General features: G+C 32.2%; 1 protein-coding gene across 1 annotated transcript in view; it reads left to right on the plus strand.

Annotated features, from left to right (window-relative positions):
• Positions 1-22,766, plus strand: part of LOC139512683 (abnormal spindle-like microcephaly-associated protein homolog) — a 31,417-nt gene that overhangs the window by 2,392 nt on the left and 6,259 nt on the right. Inside the window, exons 2-17 of the mRNA XM_071300480.1 lie at positions 1,973-5,441; positions 6,514-6,600; positions 7,094-7,240; positions 7,818-8,054; positions 8,652-8,719; positions 9,303-9,444; positions 10,528-10,658; positions 11,285-11,460; positions 11,653-11,795; positions 12,368-12,453; positions 13,429-13,647; positions 14,241-14,430; positions 15,111-15,184; positions 16,257-16,457; positions 17,386-17,580; positions 18,199-22,590. Of these exons, the coding sequence (XP_071156581.1) occupies positions 1,973-5,441; positions 6,514-6,600; positions 7,094-7,240; positions 7,818-8,054; positions 8,652-8,719; positions 9,303-9,444; positions 10,528-10,658; positions 11,285-11,460; positions 11,653-11,795; positions 12,368-12,453; positions 13,429-13,647; positions 14,241-14,430; positions 15,111-15,184; positions 16,257-16,457; positions 17,386-17,580; positions 18,199-22,590 (9,957 nt within the window). The remainder of the gene's footprint in view (positions 1-1,972; positions 5,442-6,513; positions 6,601-7,093; positions 7,241-7,817; positions 8,055-8,651; positions 8,720-9,302; positions 9,445-10,527; positions 10,659-11,284; positions 11,461-11,652; positions 11,796-12,367; positions 12,454-13,428; positions 13,648-14,240; positions 14,431-15,110; positions 15,185-16,256; positions 16,458-17,385; positions 17,581-18,198; positions 22,591-22,766) is intronic.

The raw sequence follows: 22,766 nt of genomic DNA on the forward strand, positions 1-22,766 counted from the left end.
GTTAAAAAAAAATTATCTTTTGTGTTTTTCGTTTAAAATTTTCAATGTTTTACTCATACAAAGCTAAATACATGCAGTATTTACATAAAGGCAATTTAAAACAACAATCACGATTTTCTAATTATTCAACTGAAACTTAATTTTTAATTGGGTGCGAACGGACCTTGGGTGCGAACATGTGAGGTGCGAACATGTAGGGTGCGAAAGTGTATTGGGCGTGAACGTACCTGATACCTCGCTGTTACTGGATATCACACAGGTTCCCGTAAAATTTTGACGTCACAATACAAAATAAATTGTGATTGTTGTATGCGTCAAAAGTTCAAGCGGCCGGGTCAGCCGGGATTAGCGATAAGGTGTATAAAAGAGGGGCAAAATATACCTAAGGCCAGTGAAGGATATTCAACTCATTATCATAAATCAAAAATAAACTCTGATAATGCCATGGCTAAAAAAAATGACAAAGAGACAAACAATAGTACACAAAGCACAATCGGAAAACTAAAGACTAAGCAACATAGTCCCCACCAAAAACTGGGGTGATCTCATGCTCTGGAAGGGTAAACAGTTCTTGCACATCTGTCATGTTGTGCATGTTAGTACAAACCTACATTGTAGTACAGAAATGTACAAACCCTGTAACAAACCTTATATATGGGTAGGTTTTATTCGTGAAAAAGGGATAGGATTGTAGTTGCAACATAAGGGACATATCCTCTGTTAGTCTGAGAGTACTCTGCTTGTCTGGCAAAACAGCCTTTGGACGTCAGAGTAACGTGAACAGATATCCCATACTTTGTAATTGTCAACAAAAACTAGCTACAGGTTAATGGCTATTGACAAATGACTTTACAAATAGGCTTCCTCCACCAATAAAAACGGGCCGTTACGAAATAACCCAAAAGCATTGCTGAAAAGTGGCGTTAAAAAACAAAATATCAAATCAATTCATACATTGTACATGTATTGAAACTCGAAAAACAAACTTTCCATGCTATCGCAAAAAGTTTTAAACCAAAACATGCATCATGTAGAATCCCAAACACAACATAGAAAACCTAAAGACTAATCAATACAAACCCTACAAAAACAGGAGATGACTTATTGTGCTACATAAGGGTAAGCAGACCACTCTCTGCTGGGGCACTTATTGTGTTGGTCATGCATGTACCTATTTCATTGTATTTATGATGAGTTTAATTTGGAAGATTCAAGGAAAAAGAACAGGGTTGTGGTTTCAACAAAAGGAACATACATGTATCCATCATCAGTACTAGTCTGTACCGTTAGCCACAAGACTGGTGTCCCAGACTAGTAAAATTTTATTTGGACTAGCAAGTATTTGCAAAATTTTTAGACACACAAGAAGAATGGCAAAATATTGGTCTTCAGGCTAGTAGTTGGAAAAGTTTTTAGTACAGACTATCCTTCCAATCCATATTGAACAGTCAACTAACTTGTGATAGCATCTGTAAAATATCAGCTGCTCTATACAATTTTGAGCCTCTTTGTGATAGTTCACAGATCTTCACAGTAGATTTTTCTATATAAAGCCTCATACATATGTTTGACTCTTTAAAATATTTTTTAAACATTCTGTTTTTATCTTCACTATCGAAATTGTCGAAAGATATTAATGAAAAATCATAAAATGTGACAAAAATAAGTTCAAATGACAAATCTATGTCATCTGAGTTGCAATAAGTGATCCTTTGATAAATTTTGAAATTAAAATGCAGACTGCTTGGAAAAAAGTTTTTGTTAACAGGTAAGTTTTTACAATATCTTTATGCAGCTGAATACCTCAGCTGGATGCATAGCGACAATGATGAAAGCATGGCGGTCGAAATTGATGCGTAGCGGTACCGCTATGCTTGAATAGCCTAGGGAAAACACTGAGTCCTGATAATCAGAATACAATGGAATATGACATGTGACATTACATGTATTATATGTATTTTATTTCTTTCAGAAAAGAAAAGGTCTCCTTGGTTCAAAAGTACAGAAGCCATTTTCTATTCTTCATACACAGAGCTTAGCAAATATTAAGAAGTCATATAGTCCACAAAAAGGGGAAAAAAAGATAAGTAGTGAACAAGTTCAGCAAAAATCCAACATTGAAAATGAACCTCCAAGGGAGATAACTTTACCATTTGAAGCTGTTGAAATTGGTCAACAAGATCAAGAAAAAGATGTTGAAAGTGAGAGGCGCAAAAGTCATCGGAGGTCAAGTACATATGTGAAAATGCCAGATTTAGGGGTGTCACCAATAGGATTACCACCCGGAACAGGAAAAAAAACTAATAGTAATGATATTTTACACAGTACTGTTCGGTCTGATATTGAGAGTCAAAGGTCTCCACTAGATGGCTTAGACGTTGAGGAACACAGATTTAATAGCCTTACACCTCAAACTCCTGAAAACCAGAAGTTTGGTAGTATTCATACTGAAACACAAGGTTTTATATCACCAAATAGCTTTTTGCAAGATTCTTTATGTCAAAATACAGAAAATGCGGTTTGCAAACAACAAAAAGACAGTATCTCAGAAAATGGAGAAAATCAGAAAGCACATGACATGAAGAATACAAATAAAAATCCTAAAACTTTTTTAAGTCCAGACACCTTTTTAAAAGATTTGAATAATACTATAGATGGTGATAAAAAAGGCCAGTATACTGCCAACAATATTCCAAGTCCTGATGCAGTTTTGAATAAATCCATACCTCATGACATACTAGTTAGGCAGCTTGATTCAGTAAAGACCAAACTACAGAAGAATCAAGTATTGAAAGAGAGGAAAGGTACTACAAATTGTGTTTCAAGAAAATCTTTAAAACCTGCAGAACCTGATAATGTAAGACGTGAAACATTTACAAAATCCTCATCTGGCTTAGGTAGCCAACAGCAAAGAACTATCAACAATACAAACAGTTGTCGGAGAGAATCATTTATGAAAACAGAAAAGAAATCCAACCCTTTTATTGAAGTTCCAAGTACATGTACCTCTAGTCCAAGACGAACAACATTTATAGTAAAAGGTGGAAAAAAACCTATAAACAATAAAAGGAGAATTGCAAAACCAACAGCAAAAATAGACAAAATGTCAAAACAAAATGGTCACCTCCATATTGAAAAGGATATTATAACCACTGAAACAATAGTTCAGGATGAAGTAGAAACCGTCTCAACTACAAAAATCACAGAAGTTGTTGATACATATACATGTACTATTATTGATGATAAACAAGTAATTCATTCACCTGAAAGATCAACTTCATTGAAGGAACATCACACAACTACAAAAACAGAAGTCTCAAAAACAGTAGATTCTAGTACAGTTGTAAAAAACAGAACATTACCTACACCAGAACGATCATTGTGTGGAAAACAGTTGTTTTCACCACATACTGGACAAAGTGTCTATAGTAACAGTTCTATCAATGGTGAAGTTTCAATAGGTTCTCCACGCCGTCTGCCAGACAGTCCATTAGCAGCTGTAGTCAGTAAAAGATCCACTATGACTGTGACCAAGGAAAAACCCTCAGAGGCTCTCATTGAGCAGACAGAAAGAAGATTGTCAACATGTCTCTTTGGACAGGATGATGAAAAAGATGGGTCAGGAAATATGGACGAGGATTCTTTAGAAAAGAAAAGCATTGGAAAATGGGAAATTTCAGTCATTGAAGAAGGAAATGAAAACTTGTCATCCCCTTTATTGAGTAAAATATCTTTTAAACAAAATAGCAATATTGATACACCATTGCAGGAAACAAGATTAGCTAAACAGAATCACAATTTTTCACTCGATACACCAATGCGAGAAGCAGGTTTGACTAAACAGAAGTACAAAGTTGAACTCGATACACCAATGAGGGAAGCAGGATTGACTACACAAAAGTACAATCTTGAGCTTGATACTCCAATGCGGGAAGCAGGATTGACTAACCAGAATTACAATGGTGAAATCGATACACCAATGCGGGAAGCAGGATTGACTAACCAGAACTACAAAGGTGAACTTGATACACCAATGCGGGAGGCAGGATTTACTAAACATAATCATAATGGTGAACTTGATACACCAATGCTTGAGGCAGGATTAGCTAAACAGAATAATAATGGGGAACTAGATACACCAATGAGGGAGGCAGGATTGACTAACCAAAATATCATTTTTGAACTAGATACTCCAATGCGGGAAGGAGAATTTTCTAAAGATGTTTGCAAGAATTTTATTAATGATTTAGGGACCCATCATGCCCATGAGTCTTTTGACTTGAAACAGGAAAATCAAATTGAAGCTGTACCTACAAACAATTTTGATGTTTGTGAAAACGGCTCTCCAGAGCATTGTGGAAAAGATTCAGATCTTGAACTTCCAACAAATCATCTAGCTGAAAATAAAAGAGAAATAGAAAATACAGAGAGCACTGTTAAGCGAAGATCATTTTGGGAAAAACCATGTGATCTCAGTATTACATTTGAAAATTTAGACACTCCAATGAGGGAAGTGTATAACAATATGGATATAGAAGATAGGAAAAAACATAGGCGGTCATTTTGGGAAAAACCAGATGAATCAAAGTTGACCCCTGTAACCTTCAAAGGAATAAATAATTCAGGAAATGTAAGTGATCATGATGAATTATCAAGTCCAATGCATCAAAACATTCAGAAAAATACATCTTCTGTTGAAGATAGTTATCAAGAATCAGTTCTGGTGGATTCTGTTGAGAAAAATACCAGTTTTCCTACAACTCCATACCATTTATTGCCAAAGACACCAAATCCTGATAATTCCAGACGATCAACTCATGTTGTTGAAAAGCCCAAAATTTTCAAATTAGATGAAGTTCAGAAGAAAAAACTGTTTGCTGATGAGGCAGATGTTAGCATAGATCAAGTCGAGATAAATATCTGTTGTGATGAAAATGTTATCACTAGCAGCTCTATTGTTCCTTTGAAAAATCAGAACAAGGAACCCAAAGAGGAACAGAAAAAGGAAGATGGATATCATGAAAGCATGACAAAAGAAACAGCAATATTTGAAAACAAATTATCAAAAAACTTAGATAATCCTCAAGACACAAACAATTCCATGCGATTGAAAGACTCATGTATCAACCCATCTGTAAATGAAAATAAGAACAAAAATCCTAATGGCCTGTTCTTTATCTCTTGTTCTTCAACGAAAGCTGTTGATAAACAAGTAAAATCTACTGTGACAAAATCCACATTGAGGAAGCAGCCAAACAAACCTGTCACCACCACTATTCAGAAGAAAGTTAGTCCGAAGAGACCACTGAGTCAAGCAAGAATGTCTGAGAATAAAAGGCGTAAAACTAATGAGACTATTGAGCAAAATGATGAGATCAGAAACAATAAGAATACAGAAAGATCTAAGCAAAGTACTGTCAACAAACAACCATCATTAAAAGGTAGGTATAAATATCTAAGGAAAGCATAGAAAATAGACCAACATTACATAAAGATAAATAATAATATATATCTGAAAGACTGAGAAAACCAGGCAATACAATGTATTGAAATAGAAATCCATAGCAAAATGAAATGTTAAAAAACAAAAACAACAGGCAAAGCACTGTCAAACAATAAAAAAGCAGGTCATCACATTGAATAAAGATATAGTATTATATTATTAATTCGTATATTTTAACAAATTTGATTCGTTTAGAGATAGTCACATGTTAAACTATATTTTCGAAGGTAGAGAGAAAACGGAGGATAGCAAAAAGCATATTGACCGGCAAAAAGAATATCTAAAAACCGATATACTTTGTGACGTGATGTAATGAATTTCAGGATATTGTTTAATGTTTTGAAACAAATGATATCAATGATCGATTATTTGACGAAAAAAAATCTTCAAATACATAAGATGTCCCAAAAAAAGTAAATGAAATAACAACTAATGTGTTGTTATTGTCAAGGAGACAATGTAATTTCTATAAAGTTCCAACAAACCTAAATGACGATTTTGATACAAACATGGTCGGAAATTAATAATATAACAAATGTAGCCTTTGCATGAGGTCAATACAGGATATATCGACCCAAAGAAGTATATCGACCTCAGACTTCGTCCTCAGTCAATATACTTCTTTCAGGTCAATATATCCTTGTATCGACCTCATACAAAGGCTATATTTGTATAATACAAATATTATTGTGAAATTGAAACATGTCTGCAAAGCCACCAAATCGTCAGATATCAGTATGATGAAAAAAATTGATGCAAATTTAAAAATGAAAGTGAGTACTAAAAGTAATTGCAATTTTATCTGATTTATTAATAAGCTTGAAAGTATGACATGACTGATCATTGCTATTGATGGAAATGTTATTTTCCATGATTATTTTGGATTACTTTAAATGTACATTCACAGTTATATAATTGGTTGTATAATTATATATGCAGATACTTCATTATTTTACAAATATATTATATATTGCATATTTATACAAATATGAATTTGTACTTTTTTCTAGGAAGTGCAGCTGTCCAGGGTAGAGTCAAAGCCCCTGCAAAGGGTGTAGCTCAGTCAAAGTTGCTATTGATGAAGAAAACTAAAACAGGTTTGTTACAAGAAAACAATTTTAAACTGATTTTAGAATTTTATGTGTAGCTTGGGAACAACACCAGCACATTAAAATCAAGCTTGGATACTTGTCTGTCTAGTAAAAAAACAGGATTTGTATCTCACCTACATGATCTGGTATAATAGGGATGTATAACTTGCCACTTGACATAAAACACCAATGCTTCAATCCATGTAATCAAATCCATTGATACCAAAAGTTGTAATAGAGCAAATTTGCACTTTCATATAAGAAATTATCTTACATGTATACAGAAAGCTTGGCCATACAGTTAAGAGATCAGTAAACCTTGATTCATTTTTCATTTAGAGATCTTATATTTGTCATGTATAAAATCAGTATACAATTGAAAATGCCTCATATCAAGTTAAACACAAGAAGTTTGATAATTTATCCCATATGAAATTTAAAATATAATTCAGACATAACTGTTAAAACATAGATGATACAATTTTTTTTTCTTTTTCAGCTTTGCCAAAACACCCAATGCCCTTTGCTGCTAAGAATATGTACTATGATGAAAGATGGATGCAAAAACAAGAAAGAGGGTTTGTTCATTGGCTGAACTTTGTACTGACTCCACCAGATGAATATCAACAGACTACAAAAGTTAAAGGTAACTGAAGAAATTGTTATCGTGATGAAAGCATATCCATTTGACTGTACATGTAATCTCAGTACCAAAGTTCATGCACTTTTATAACCATTCATTACATCACGGAATTTGAATATGTTAACTCTTGCATATTCTAATTAGGCCTCCACTTTTTTTTTCGAAACAAAACCGTGATTATTGCTTTAATCCTGCTGCAATAAATTGTCAGAATTTGCTTTAGAATCTACAAGGTTATACCATGACAGAGCATTATGCTCAAAATTTTTCTGTGCATTTAACATGACTTAAAGCAAGTTGAAAATCATAACTTATTTCAACTTCTAGTGACATAATCTTCTAAAAGTCATTTATAGTTTTCAATGGAAATATTTGTAGAATCCAATTAAATTCTTTAGAAAGGGGTTTTTAATTTTAAATAGATATGTTACATTTCAAGAAGGTAATAAGTAATTGAAATTCATTTGATGTTAATAAAAAGATGCCACACTTTTTTACTCCTAACCCTAAATTGATATGTGTTATCATAGATTTTGATTTCATCAACGACTAAACGTATCTAATAGTATGTACTTTTCAGTGGATGCTGGAAGTTTGTGTGTAGACAACAATAGAAACAATGTCAAGCTGGCTCCTACACGTGAAGTTCTATCATTCAGAGCTTATTCTCAACACAGACGTTTGAACCAGCTCAGGAGAGCAGCATGTAAACTGTTCCAGTCACAGGAAGTGGTCCATGTTGTTCAAAAGGTCGAAGTTGAAGTGGAGAGTGATAGATTGTACATTAGGAAGGACCGCAAAGTTCATGCTGATCTTGGTAAATTTTCTGATTTTAATTATCTATATATAGAATGTCATATTATATATAAGACACATTTAATATAGTTTAATATCATTTTGTTTATGTATATATATTGTATGTAAACAAAAGTTTAAAAAAACCAAGATATCTAGAGTTAGTAACATGAACCTCAAAGCAAACATGTTATCAAAAAACAACAACTAAGCTACATGCAGGTTGCATTGGACAAGCTGTCTGTTTTTTGCTTGACCCTTACATTAAACTTGGACAGTGATGGACCATCACTTCAATGCTGGAAACTGAAAATCATTTGAAATCAACTTTTTTCTCATCAGCACATTTGAAGGGAAAGTTAAAAAGTAAGACATACAGACTTTATATTTAGTCATAAGAAAGTTATCTAAAAATCTTAATTCAACTGATAAATATAAAATAAATCATGATTGTAATACAATAAAAAGACTGAACTGAAAACAATTTATGAATTGATTGAATAACAGTTTGAAGATATGTGGTAAACAAGTATTATATACTATTTATTCATAACATATTGCTTGTGCTTACTATATTAATCATAATATATGTATAAACAATATGTTTGATATATTTCAGGTTTAAAGCAAGCCATTTTAGATATGCTGTTATCATTCAATCCTCTATGGTTAAGGATTGGTTTGGAGGTAATATATGAAAATTATTAAATGTTGTCTGATGGCCAATGACCTCTTAACTTAAATCCAAATGGCATTGATGTTTGCAACTATATGTAACCGGACAGCCTTCAGCAATTAGCAAAATCTACATTAAAGTTAGCTATATAAGGCCAACATGACAAACTGTAGTTAAATTGGAACAAAAAATAACAACAGCCTGATTAATTACAAAACAATAAAAGAAAAAAATAGGACAGACAGCAACCAATGACAACAACTGGTTTACAGGCTTAGGGGAACGCCCATGATTTAAGGGGTAACCCCAACATATTAAAAGTTAAGGTGCAGTATTTGTTTTACATAGATATTTTTTGAACTTTTTCGCCCAATCAACATAATAATTAATCAAAGGCATTCTGCCCCTTATGAAACTTTTCTGGAATAACCCTAAAGCAGCAGATCATATGTATATATATTATATTTCAAAATTGAAATAAGCCAGAAATTATTTCATTTTATCAAACAAGACTTTAATACAAAAATGTATTAGAGAAGAAAAAAGTATGAATATTGAGAATAAGCATATGAATATCAGTGTATTTGATTTCAGACAACATTTGGTGAAATGATAATGATACAAAACAATGGTGACGTGATTGGACTGTCACGTTTCATAATAACCAGGGTTTTAGGTAATCCTGATATTGCCTGTGAATTTTCTCATCCATCAGTTCCACACCTGTATAGTCATGGTAAGATTATTTTTATAATCAAATGATTTATGTTTCAATGTTAAGAATGTCTAAAATTTAATATAAAGTCATTGATCAAACTTATGCAAGAGATGATTTTGACCATCTGTCTGACCAAATTTCTCCTACTATTACTTTAAGGAATGTATCGAGCCTTGACCATGTTGACAGAATTACATTAAATCTTATAGTGTTGTGCACTTCCATATTTATATATGATCTGGAAGGTTTTCTAAAAGCAAAAGGTAAACTTCACTGTTTTACTCCATATGTCAAAAAAACATTACTGGAAAGGAACAAAACATGAGGCTACTATTTCACAATATTGTTTAGCGCATCTTATTGTATTTTTTAATCAGAGTGATTTTTATTTTTCCATTTAGCAAAACATGGACTTTGCCTTTTATACATTTTCTCTTTAAAAAATCTAGTTTACATCAAATGCAGTTGGTTTAAATAGAAAAAATCATCAAGAGGAAAAATTTATGATCAATTTAAATTAGAACTTAATCTGGAAAACTACCTTCTAAAATTGTTTCCAAGAGAACGATCATTCTTAACAAAATTGAGGTGTTGTAATTTAAAAGTACCCATAGAAACCGGAAGGTGGACAAACATTTCAAAAGAAGAAAGAATATGCCACTTGTGTCCTGTAGGAATTGGCACTGAATTTCATTACCTTTTTGAGTGTCAGTTCCTACGGTTGTAAAAATATGAAACAAACATATTCCTATTTACTTTACTAGATATCCATGTTATCAAAAAATGATAGGCTGATTGTCACTAAGTAATGCAAAAGTGTTAAAAAATCTAACACTTTTTATTAGTAAACTTAAGAACATTTTGTAAAATGATTGTTTAAAAATGTAGTTTCTTTTTATGTTTTTTCCTTTTGTTATACCCATCATTGATTTGTATTGTTTGTATATATGTAAATATTATATTCCTCTTGTTACACATATGTATTGTGTCTGAGTGATCAAATAAAAGTTGTAAAGTTGGTTTCACAAATTGCTCACACATTGTCTCCAATGCTATCCTTTATAACTTAAACAAGTGGAAGCAAACTTTTTTATTTTGCAGGATATGCTGAAGCCATCTCGAGACATTTGCTGAAGAAGTTTTTGATTTTAGTATTCTTCTTAGATCATGCTAAATCAAAAAGGCTGGTACCCCAAGATCCATGTCTCTTCTGTAAAGATGCTGAATACAAGGTAAAATACATTAAATAAAAGGTATTTTGCTACATTATCTTTTTTTTTTTTTTTTTAAATATAATAAAACAAGATTGAAGCATATCTTTATGTCAGCATTTAGTGTTACCCTTGTCTGTTGTCCGTCCATATTTACATCCCGAAATTATTTTCCATTCTCTAACTTTAGTTTGCCTCAACTAAATGTTATGAAACTTAAACACAATGCTGATCACACTTATTAGCACAAAACACAGATCAATTCAAATTTGTGTTGCGTCCCTGTTTTTACTTTCTTGAGTTATGTCCCTTTATAATTTTATATATGCAAGCAGGGCATCAGTTGATAAAGTTGTGTTTAGGTCATGCAATTTGAGGTTGACATAGAAAGATGTAACAGTACCGTTTTCCACTTGCATAGTTTGTTAACAATTGTAAAAGTTTGATATTATATGATTTATGTAAATTTTAGATTTTATAGAGAAGATGTGTTATTAATTAACAAAAAAATGCATTGTAAGTTTACATCAAGAGTTGCATTTATACCATTTGAAATTGATACTAAAAATAGAGGATATTTGCATAATTTTTTAACTGCTGTTATAACATAATTATTTTCTTCTATTATATTAATCATTCTTTTGTAGACCTGCAAAACTATGCTGATAGAATTTTCAAGAGATTATTTGGCAGGAGAAGGTGATATCACCCGCCATCTTGGATACCTTGGTTATCAAATCAAACACACCCAAACAGCAATGGATGAATTTGATTATGCTGTTTCAAACCTAGCAACAGATCTCAAAGATGGAATAAGATTAGCGTTAGTATAAATTATTAGGAAAATGATTAATTATCAGTCATGGTTTTTGATTTCATTTGTCCTAGGCAATTAAAGAACTGTAATGTCAAAACCCTGAGTTAATCAACCACAAGTTATATATCAGAATACAATTAAAAATTAAAATTGTGCAAAACAAATATGATACAATAACAACTATATTTATCTTTATAGACGTGTTATGGAGATACTAAGTGAAGATCATACGCTTACAAAGAAACTAAGAGCCCCAGCCATAAGTCGTCTACAGAAAATACACAACATGGATGTAGTGTTCCAAATCTTAACCAAACAAGGAGTAAATGTGGACCTGAAAGGTTAGTTACTTTGATATATTATTGTTACTCCTACATTCTAAAATCTTGGGCAATATTGGAATCATATTGTATTCACCTTGTCTGTTGGTCTTTCTGTCTGTCCATTTGTCAATCAAATATTTTGGTCACACTGAATAACTTCATGTTTGGTTATCAGCATGACAGTAATGAGTTGTATCTTGTGAGTAACTTTTGGATCTGTCAGATACCAAGTTATTGTATGCCAATACTTTGAATTTTAAATATATTGTTATAATTATTCATTACCCTTTCTCTGAATGAACCTACTGAGTTAAAATGTGTTTACACTTTTTAATCAGTCACACCCACTTCCTGTATTCAAATATTATTCCAGTGATTGATTTATCAATTTTATCAAGGGCAGCTTTTGCCAGGGAATTTTCACCAAAGGTTTTGTGTGTGCAAGTAGGTTAAAAGTAAATACATTTCCTATATAATATTCATAAATATTTGTACATTAAATATACAAATGTATTGACTTGAAATAACTTAGTTGTGTTTGTACATCTTATTTTTTGTCATTATTTTATGTTGTTGTATTTAATTGACAGGTACAAAAGTGACATGTAGAGATGTAGTGGATGGTCACAGAGAAAAGACATTGAAATTATTATGGTGTCTCATTGTACAGTATCAGGTAATAGAAAAAAGATGTATTTTTTTTAATGTGCGTCTTTCTTTGTAATATTCGCACAAAACAAGCAAGTTGTTTGCCATTTTATTTTCATATACCAACTGTTTTCATTGCTATATATCAGAAAGACAAACTTGAATGTAGATTTAGACAAAAAAGAAAGAAAAAAAGGTTTTGTCTGTTTGAATGACAAGGAATATTTTTGGTGCATATTAATCCTAATGCATGTTACAGACTAAAGCCAAATAAAAATATATGTGTGGTTTCAGTAACCCGACCGACCCTTGTTTAAACCCCCTGACCCTAGAACTTTTTTTTCATTTCTGAAAAATAAATTTCAAACGATCTGATTTTGAGGATTGTGAATTAAAATGATATAAAATTCGTAAATTTCTGTCATTTGAATTTCCATAAGAAGTATCTGTTATTGGTAAAATGCAAGAATTCATAACAATTTGTTGTCAAAATGCAACAAAATTAATGTAAAACGTAAATGACTGTCTTTATTTTGCAACCGAACGCTTTTAAAATGGCTGACTTCCGGTATTGACGTGTGTAATACTGGAAACAATTTTGGTAAACTCACGATTTTTTTCCGGATTTTGACAATCCTAAATAAAATTTAGAAAAAAATAAATAAAATTTGCCGACCTACCGAAAAGTATGTAACTGGAACCACACATATATTTTTATTTGGCCTAAGGGAGATACTTCAATATTTGAACTGATTGTAAATCAAATTTACTTCTTTTAGTTAAATCAACAATACAAAATGTTCTATAAGAATTGGTTACAACAACTCTGTCTAACATATGCCATATGGTTTTAACTTTTACTTTTTCAGGCATTTGTGCAATTCTTTGAACAAGTACCAGGAATATGTTATATAGCATTGACCATATTCTCATGCTCCAGTGTCAACTGTCATGCATTACAATATTTTGACATTTTCAAATTTGCAAATACTTTATAATTTAGGTTAGCTTACTGTTGAATAAGGAGCAGCTTAAAGAAGAGATCAGGATTCTGGAGAGGAGTCTGATGGTTAAAAATCAGCTGGCTGCCTTACAGAGATATGAAGAATTTCTCAGTCAGAAGAAAAGAGATTCTATAGACCCAGATCTGTTCTCACAGAATGAATTAGTCATGTTGCTGTTGAAGTGGTGCAGAGTTGTCAGTGCATACTATGGAATTCAGGTACAGTTTAATGTTGAGGACATTGATATTGCTAAATGAGGTTTTTGTTAGTATTTCTTGTCTGGAGATTTTTTTTTATTTTATGTGATAAAACCTGTGTTAACATGCATGAGCTGAGATTAATAGCAATCATCACCGGACTACTTTCAATAACACTTGAAGTAGTGTATCAGAATTAGATGTATTCAAAATTAAGTTAGTTAAAAGAATGGTAAAGACTATTTTGAAATGGTTATTGGTTAGGATTTCTTTGTCCCCTACACAATAATAAGGTTCTATAATAAGATATTTCACTGAGATAAATCATAACAACATGATGACACTTCTTGTTCAGCTTATTGTTTTCTGAATTTTCAGTGAAATTAAATAAAAATTCTTCTTAGAATTTTACTGAACAGCTATTCATATTAAATTGAATGAAATAGTGGACATGTATTTATTTATGGGAATTGAATATTTTTTATTTTGAATTTGTTTTCTAAATATTTTAAATATACATGTTATCTTAACAGTATGGTTTTGGTATTATTTGTCATGAACTACTTAATACATTTTATACTGAGTATGACTTAAAGCATCCCAATATTAATCAGGTTGAAAACTTCACTGTATCCTTTGGAGATGGGCGTGTCTTATGTCACCTGATACACCACTACCATCCATCACTCTTGCCAAGGGAGATCATCAAACATAAAACCATGAGGACTGTGACAGAAGACAATGACCAGGCCAATGATCAGAACAATAGTCTGTCTGATAGCTTTGGTCAAGCACCATTTACAGGTAGGTGATTAAAATGTTTGTATGAATATAGCCTATGATAAGATACATCCATGTTCTTTTAAAGCCTTATATTCACAATCAAATGGGTTTATTATAGAATTTGGGGTCAGTCAGTAGACATACTGATGATTGAAAACACATATTAGAGTTTTATCACTTTTATACATTAGATGAGTATGATTGATTGGTAATTGCTTTACGCCGCATCAGCACAAAAGGCTATCTCGCGGTGACAGCTTTTTTAAATATTATAAAGATGAGTATGAAAAATGGGATAACATTTTACGTCTGATCATCAATGATGGTTGGAAAACTATCGTGAGATTAAAAAAACCTGTCAACTTTCATCATTATTAGAAAAATAAAATATCTGAGCACCAAATAATATCACAAGGCCAATGCCATACAGTGGAATTACTATTTTTATTTTGCATATATTTATGAATTTCAATATGAACCATCTCAAAGGATATTTATTAACAATTCTTAACAATTCTCAGCAAATGATGTTATAATAAACTTACTTTTTTTAAATTTAAAATTGGAATTACAGTGGAAAAGTCTTTCCCTCTTCATACAGAGTTAGAAAAACACATTTGATTTCTAGACCTTAACATTCATTTGCTTGTAAAGATTTTTTTACTTCTTTGATTATAATACAGTATAAATATATTTTACAGTGAAAGAAGATGATGCATTGTTTGAACAGATGTTATCAAATGAAAAAGAAAATTTCAAAACTTTGTATGAAAAGGTAAGTCGGTACAATATTTACTTTATGACTTTTGTTTTTCTGTCTCAAATGTCACAAAGCAAGACTTATTTTTTACATTTCAAATTTAAGGGGGTTCGCGGGTCTAAATCATTTATATAGGATTTCTCTATATTTTTCTATAAATGAACTTTATCTTATAGTTAATAGAAAAATAAAATAAAAAAGTGGGGTCACCGTTCATTTGCGCTCACAATCTGCCTTGGAAAGAAGCATACATTTTTGTAAAGCTGTTTTTTTTCTGTTGAAGTAATAGGAGAAATAAAAAAAAAGAAATTTATTACAGAAATCTCTAAAATTTTACAATAATTTAGTTTAAGTACAGCTTATATGGAAATTATATTAAAAAATATAGGTCACCGATGAGTTGAAAAAGATATTTCAATTTTAGAGCCAAAATATGGCTTTTTTTTCCACCAAAGGGAGATAATTTGGAACTTTTTCAATGATGTATACATTTTGAAAGTCATCTGGGGCCAACACGAAGTGATTGTTTTGAATGATTTTTGTACCATATGATGAAGTATCAACTACAAAAGGAAATAAATAAAATTTGTAATGAAAAGCAAATGTTTGATTTTTTTCTGAAATTTTTATACCCTCGAGCCTCCTTAAACGAAAAAGTCAGTGACAGTATTAGAATGTCAAGTTTTACAAGGTACTTCGTACACGATACCTGATTTTATTAATATGCAGAAAACTTGTTAGTCCAGCAAGCTTCTGGTTTTGAATTCTTTCTCAATTAATGTGAGAACATAATTTTATTTTTTAATAATCTTTCATATTTATATCTAGAACCATTAATATGATTCTGTTTCAAAAATCAGTGAACTTTAGTAATTATTTACATGATTTGTTGATTATGATTTCTTTATTGTATACAGTTATTGACTTCTTTTGTCATTTCTATTTTTATTTTCAACGGGCAAAATCATCTCTGTGAAAAGTGTTTTATTTGTAGATTTTGTTTTTCATTGCAGATATATATCTTAAATTATTTCAATAATTGGATCAATAAGTTGAACGAAACAAACATGCATAACTTTCGTTTAAGGTATCAGAATTGGGAGGTATTCCTCTGATGTTGAGATCAGCAGACATGTCTAACACCATACCAGATGAAAAAGTGGTTGTGACATATGTTACCTACTTGTGTGCCAGATTGTTAGATATACGGCATGAGTCCAGAGCTGCCAGAGTTATACAGTTAGCATGGAGACGACATCACTTACAGAAAGTCAAGAAAGATTTTGTGGTAAGAAAGAATTTAATTTTTATATAAGTGTGTCTAGAAATAACTTATGCATCAGCTCTTCTAAGTTTTTTTACTTATATGTCTCATATTAGGATTATTATTCTTTTGTTCCTTGAAACCTGGTGATATTTTGCATTCCTACCTTAAACACACTACACCGTGTGATGGAGGATGTGTTGCGAATAAGGTTGGACTTCCTAGGTCAATTCTTTGTATATTAAGATGAATACAAGGGGCAGAGAACATTATTTTATGAGGTTTGCTCATAGTGTATCTAGTTTTTTTCTCATTTAAGTAAGGAAGTGTTTGGTTATTTTGCAGAAGTAGAATATTTTTCTCTACTCTTAACTTGACTTTACTAAACAAAAAAGTGTAAGTTAATTATTGTTAGAAAGCAAATGATTCATAGAATGTTCATCTTCAATGATAAATTACAACTTCTATAAACTCCATAATCAAATGGCAAAATCTAAAACTCAACACATCTAGAAAAAAATCCTGACTTGGTACAGGCATTTTCTTATGATAATAGGGGATTAAACTTGTTTTTTTTATAGCTAGCTTAATACTCACTTGCATGGCAGGAAGGCTTTTTGAAAATGTGGTAATCACCTATAGATGCAAATTAAAATTTCACTTATATTTCCACTATGCAAAAAAAAATAGATGACATCCACCCATAATTGAGATTTGGAAGTGCCTTCCCTGGGTCCCATTTCTGTTTTTATGTAACAGCCCTAAGTGCATGAAGTGGAAAATGAATTACAGCAAATCAAAATATTACAGCTATGGTGTTAGTTACAATTTCATTTAGTTGGTAAAGGAAACAATATTTTATTTTTATCATATCTCGGATCATTTTAACAAATATTGTTCAGACCCATAATTCAAATATGTAAATATGTAGTTACATTGACTATATTTACAGATAAAGCAGAAAGCAGCAATAGTTATTCAGAAAGCAGTGAGATGTTTCTTCCACAGAAGAAAGCAAGCAAGACAGGAAACAGCATCTGTTAAAATACAAACAGCATGGAGAGGATATAAGGCCAAGAAACTGCTCAATCACCTCAAATGGAAGAGAGATAATGGAAAGAAGATTAAAGCTGCAATAGTTATTCAGGTTCATGTCAAAATAGTTTGCACCTGATAGTGTTAAAATTAAATTAAGTTTTGATATAAAACCTACAATGGTTTTGACATGTTCAGATCATCCGACATCTTTTCATGAATGACATTTACCACAATGTAAGAAGACATTTTTTTTCTGAACTGAAAAGTTGTTTTTTGACTTGACTTAACCCTTTCCTCCATAATGACGCTTTTTGACGCCACCCCCTTTACTCCATAATGACGCCTTTTGTCGCCTGTGTAGTGCCTCAGTTAAAATGTCTTGCCTAAGACAAATGAGAATCAGACTTAATAAAAGTTGTATCTAATATAAACAGGTTATTCATGAGAATATCTGACTGGAATTTCATTGATGAAATATTTGTTTTAACAATGCATTTTAATACTTTAAACCTGATGATTCTTTTTTAATGAAAAAATCCTATGCGAATTAAGTATGTTAAAAAATAATTTACATGGAGTAAAGGGTTAAAGAAGATTTAAGAAGTGAAAAAAAAAATGAAACCACTATAAAGTAAGTTTTATAAGTGCTGAACCATCCGATTTATACTTATGAGAATTTGGTAATGTCAAATAAGTCTTTCTATTTATATATTTGTTTCTATTTTAGAGATACATGCTAGCACAAAGAGATAGATCACAGTTCCAGCTAAAAGTCAAAGCAGCAATAACTATTCAATCTACTGTAAGATCTTATTTACAGCAACAGAAATACCGTAACATCATCAAATCAATCAGAACTATCCAATCAAAATATAGCGCTTACAAACTGCAGCAGAAATGTAGGTCAGAATATGTGGAGAAAAAGATGGCTGCAATCACCATTCAATCTGTCTTCAGGATGATAACTGCTAGGAAAAATTTCAAAAGAGAAAAAGCTGCATTGAAAATCCAAACCACATGGAGAATGTATGCTTGCAAAAAACTTCTGAAAACACATTTGTCTTCTGTAGTGAAAATTCAAACCTATTACAGGATGGTTTGTCAAAAGAGAAAATTTAAACAGTTGAAAAAATCGGCTGTTACACTTCAGAGATACTTCTCAACGTATTTACTAATGAGAAAAGACAGAGAGACTTATCATAAACAACTCCGAAGTTGTCTCAAAATCCAAAGATGGTGGAAGTCATTGATTGAATCAAAAAAAGCAAAACACATTGCAGCTGCCATAAAGATACAGGCAGCTTTTAGAGGCTTTGTCCAGAAAAAGATCTATGTGAAGACTAGAAGACATGTTATCAGACTACAAGCATCAGCAAGAAGATGTTTAGCCAGCACTCAATACAAGAAACAAAAACAAGCAGTATTGAAAATCCAGGAATGGTTCAGAAGACATTTATTATTGATTAAATGTCAAAAAGAATTTAGACAGAAGAAACAGGCTGTTGTTTATCTACAATCTTGTATCAGAAGATGGAGATGCATGAAAGAGTATCAAAATATGAAAACATCAGTCATCAAAATCCAATCCTCTGTGAGAACCTTCTTAGCTGTGACTAGTTTTAAGAAAAAGAAGAAAGCTGTAGCAGTCATCCAAAAGCATCACCATGCATGGTCAGTTATGAAAATAGAGAAGAGAAAATATGATAAGATAAAACAAGCTTGTGTTGTAATTCAGTCATACTGGCGGGGCAGAAAAGTTAGACAGACCCTTGTTAAAATGAACAAGGCAGCCATTATCATACAGACTAAGTTCAGAGGCCAAATAGCAAGGGATTACTATCTTTGCTTGAAAGAATTTGTCATAGTATGTCAGAGAAGGTTGAGAGAAAAGTTACAGAAAAGAACAGAAAGAGAAGAGATAATCAGACAAACAAAGGCTGCCACTGTCATACAGACCAGATTTAGAGGCTTTATAGAAAAACAGAGATTCAGAAGATCCATCCACAGCATTGTAAAACTTCAGACAAACATAAGAGGGTACCTGCAGAGAAAACGATTTCTTCAGTTAAAACATTCTACCTTATTATTACAGAGACATTACCGTGCTTATAAAGAATGTAAATATGTTAGAACAATGTACTTAGTGAAGAAAGGAGCAGCCATTACAATTCAAGGCTACTTTAGAGGATTTATGGTGAGAAAGATGGTAAAGAAATTAAATGTTTCAGCTATAAAGGTGCAATCTGTATACAGAGGTTACAAACAGAAACAATGTTATCTTTCTATGAGGAAAGCTGCTAAAACATGTCAAGCTTTATATAGAGCAAAAATAACAGGAATGAAAGAACGATATAAATACCTCATGATCAAGATATCTGCCTTAGTAATCCAAAGACATTACAGATCGTACAAAATCAGCAAAGTGGAACGAGAAAGACATCAAGCTGCATTGAAAATTCAGACCCTCTACAGATCTCACAGAGGAAGAACGCAATATTTAAAGTTGAAACAGAATGTGATAAAGTGTCAGCAATTGTATCGTAATAAAACGATGGCAAGATTTTGTAGGAGGCAATATTTGTGCACAAAAACTGCCGTAGTAACAATACAGGCAATTTTTAGAGGTCGGAAGATCAGAAAATTGTTGTTCAGACAACACAAGGCTGCAACAGTGATCCAATCAGCATACAGGAGATATGTTCTCCATAACAAATTCAATCATTTGAAACAGGCCACACTTACTGTTCAAAGAATATACAGAGCTCATGTGTTAGGGTCATACACCAGGACAGAATTTCTTATAAAGAAAGGAGCTGCCATGACACTACAGGCCTCATATAAAGGATGGAAGGTTAGGAAAGGGATTGTACAGCAACACCAGAAAGCAAAGACGATTCAGAGTGCCTTCAGAGGATACATACAGCAGAAGAACTACCAAAGATTGAAAAAAGCAGCAGTCCTTTGCCAGAATGTATACAGGACACATGTCCTAGGTTCATATGCAAGAAAAGAATTTATTAATTTGAAGAATGCAATTATTTTTATTCAAGCAAGATACAGAGGCTTGAAGGTCAGACAGGAAATGAGAATGAAAAATGAAGCTGCTACAAAAATACAGTCAGTGTATAGAGGATATATTCAATATGGACAATTTACATCCTTGAAAAAGGCAGTCCTCTCTTGTCAGAAAATTTACAGGAATCATAGAATAGGAGCAAAACATAGAAAAGCATTTCTTCTTACAAAAGGTGCTACAATTACATTACAAGCTTTTATCAGAGGATGGAAGGTCAGACAGGAAATGAGAATGAAAAATGAAGCTGCTACAAAAATACAGTCAGTGTATAGAGGATATATTCAATATGGACAATTTACATCCTTGAAAAAGGCAGTCCTCTCTTGTCAGAAAATTTACAGGAATTATATCAAAGGAGCGAGAATGAGAAAAGAGTTTCTGCTTACCAAAGGTGCTATAAATACGTTACAAGCTTTTATCAGAGGATGGAAGGTTAGAAAAAATGTAAAGAGACAGTTTCAAGCATCAGTAGTCATTCAGTCAGCTTTTAGAAGACATATTGAACATAACAAATTCACAAAATTGAGGAAAGTAACTGTTGCATGTCAAAACAGATATAGAGCTAGCATTCTGTCTAAACAAATTAGACGACAATTTTTAATACAAAAAGGAGCAGCTTTGATTATTGAAGATTGGTACTGTGCTTATTTAGAAAGATGTAAAGAAAAGCAAAGACACAATAGAGCTACTGTGATTCAAAAAGTTTACAGAGGATATAGAGTAAGACACAAGAACAGAAAAGTAAAGGATGCAGCGGTGACAATTCAGAGACATTACAAAAACTACAGAACTACAAGACAAATGAGGAATCAGTATTTATCCATGCAGGTATCTGCTGTTATTATTCAGAAATACTGTAGGGGTTATCAGGTTAGGAAAAGATATGCTGAGAACATTAAACATGTGATAAGAATTCAGAGTGTTGTGAAAAGTTATCTGCAACGAAAAAGATTCATTAAATTAAAGTCTGCAGCTTTAGTGTGTCAGAAAAGATTTCGAGCTGTCTTGTCTGGCCATCAGCAAAGATTGGCTTTCTTGAAGGAAAGATCAACTGCAGTTTTATTACAGTCGCATATAAGAAGATGGTTAGCACAGCGGACTTTCAATACACAATTATCTCATATTGTGACAATTCAGAAATCTTTCAGAGGATATTTAGCTCGCAAAAACTTAAAGTCTTTGAGGAAAGCAGCGTGTATAATTCAGAATAGATGGCGTGTTGTGATGGAAATGCATAAAATTCAGAGAGATGATTTAACTAAGAAGAATGCAGCTATCACAATTCAGTCTAGTTGGAAAGCATATTTGGCCAAAAAGGAATACAAAAGATTGTGTTGTTTAACTATTAGATTACAAGCTCTTGTGCATGGCAAACAACAAAGACTGAAGTACATGAACCTCAAATCGTCTGCTATTACAATTCAAAGACATTTCAGAGCCTGCATGACTGGCAAAAATATAAGAATGGAGTATGTCAAAACAATACAGACAGTTGTCAAATTGCAAGCATTAGTTAGGGGAAATCAAGCAAGAATGTTGCACATGAGAATGAAAGCCTGTATCACAATTCAGTCCCACTACAAACAATATAAATGTGTCAAGAATTACCAAAAAATAAGAAGAGCTGTGATAACAATTCAGTCTCAATACAGAGGTATGCTGGAAAGGAGACATTTTCAGAAGAAAGTGGAAGCTGTAGTCAAAATACAGAAATGTGTTAAGAGGAGGTCCTTTGCAAACCGTGTAAGAAATTATTTAGATGAAAGAAGGAAAAGTGCTATTCTGATACAAGCCTGTTATAGAGGCTACCAGGACAGGAAAACTGTACACAGGCTGAAAGCTGCTATAAAGATACAGGCTTTGGTTAGAATGAAGCTTCAGAGACTAGAGTATAAACGTCGCATAATGAGTGTAATTGTTGTTCAGAGCTGTGTTAGGAGATATTTAGTTCAAAAGGAGACAGGAAAATTAAGGAAAGAAATAAGGGCTGTCATTTGTATACAGAAAGCTTATAGGAAGGTCAAAGCAAGACAACAATTAAAGGTTAGTTAATAGTATGGATAGATGTTAGCTAATTTTAACTTATTGTCATATGATTGATACAGATTAGAATAAGATCATTTGAAGTAAAGGAGTAGGGGCAATAAAGCCCTTATTTGGCCCAAAAAATTACTGCAAATTTAAAAGTTATCATACATATCTTTAAATTACTGAAAAGT

This window comes from Mytilus edulis, chromosome 2, assembly GCF_963676685.1.
Source record: "Mytilus edulis chromosome 2, xbMytEdul2.2, whole genome shotgun sequence".
Classification (NCBI taxonomy): Eukaryota; Metazoa; Mollusca; class Bivalvia; order Mytilida; family Mytilidae; genus Mytilus; species Mytilus edulis.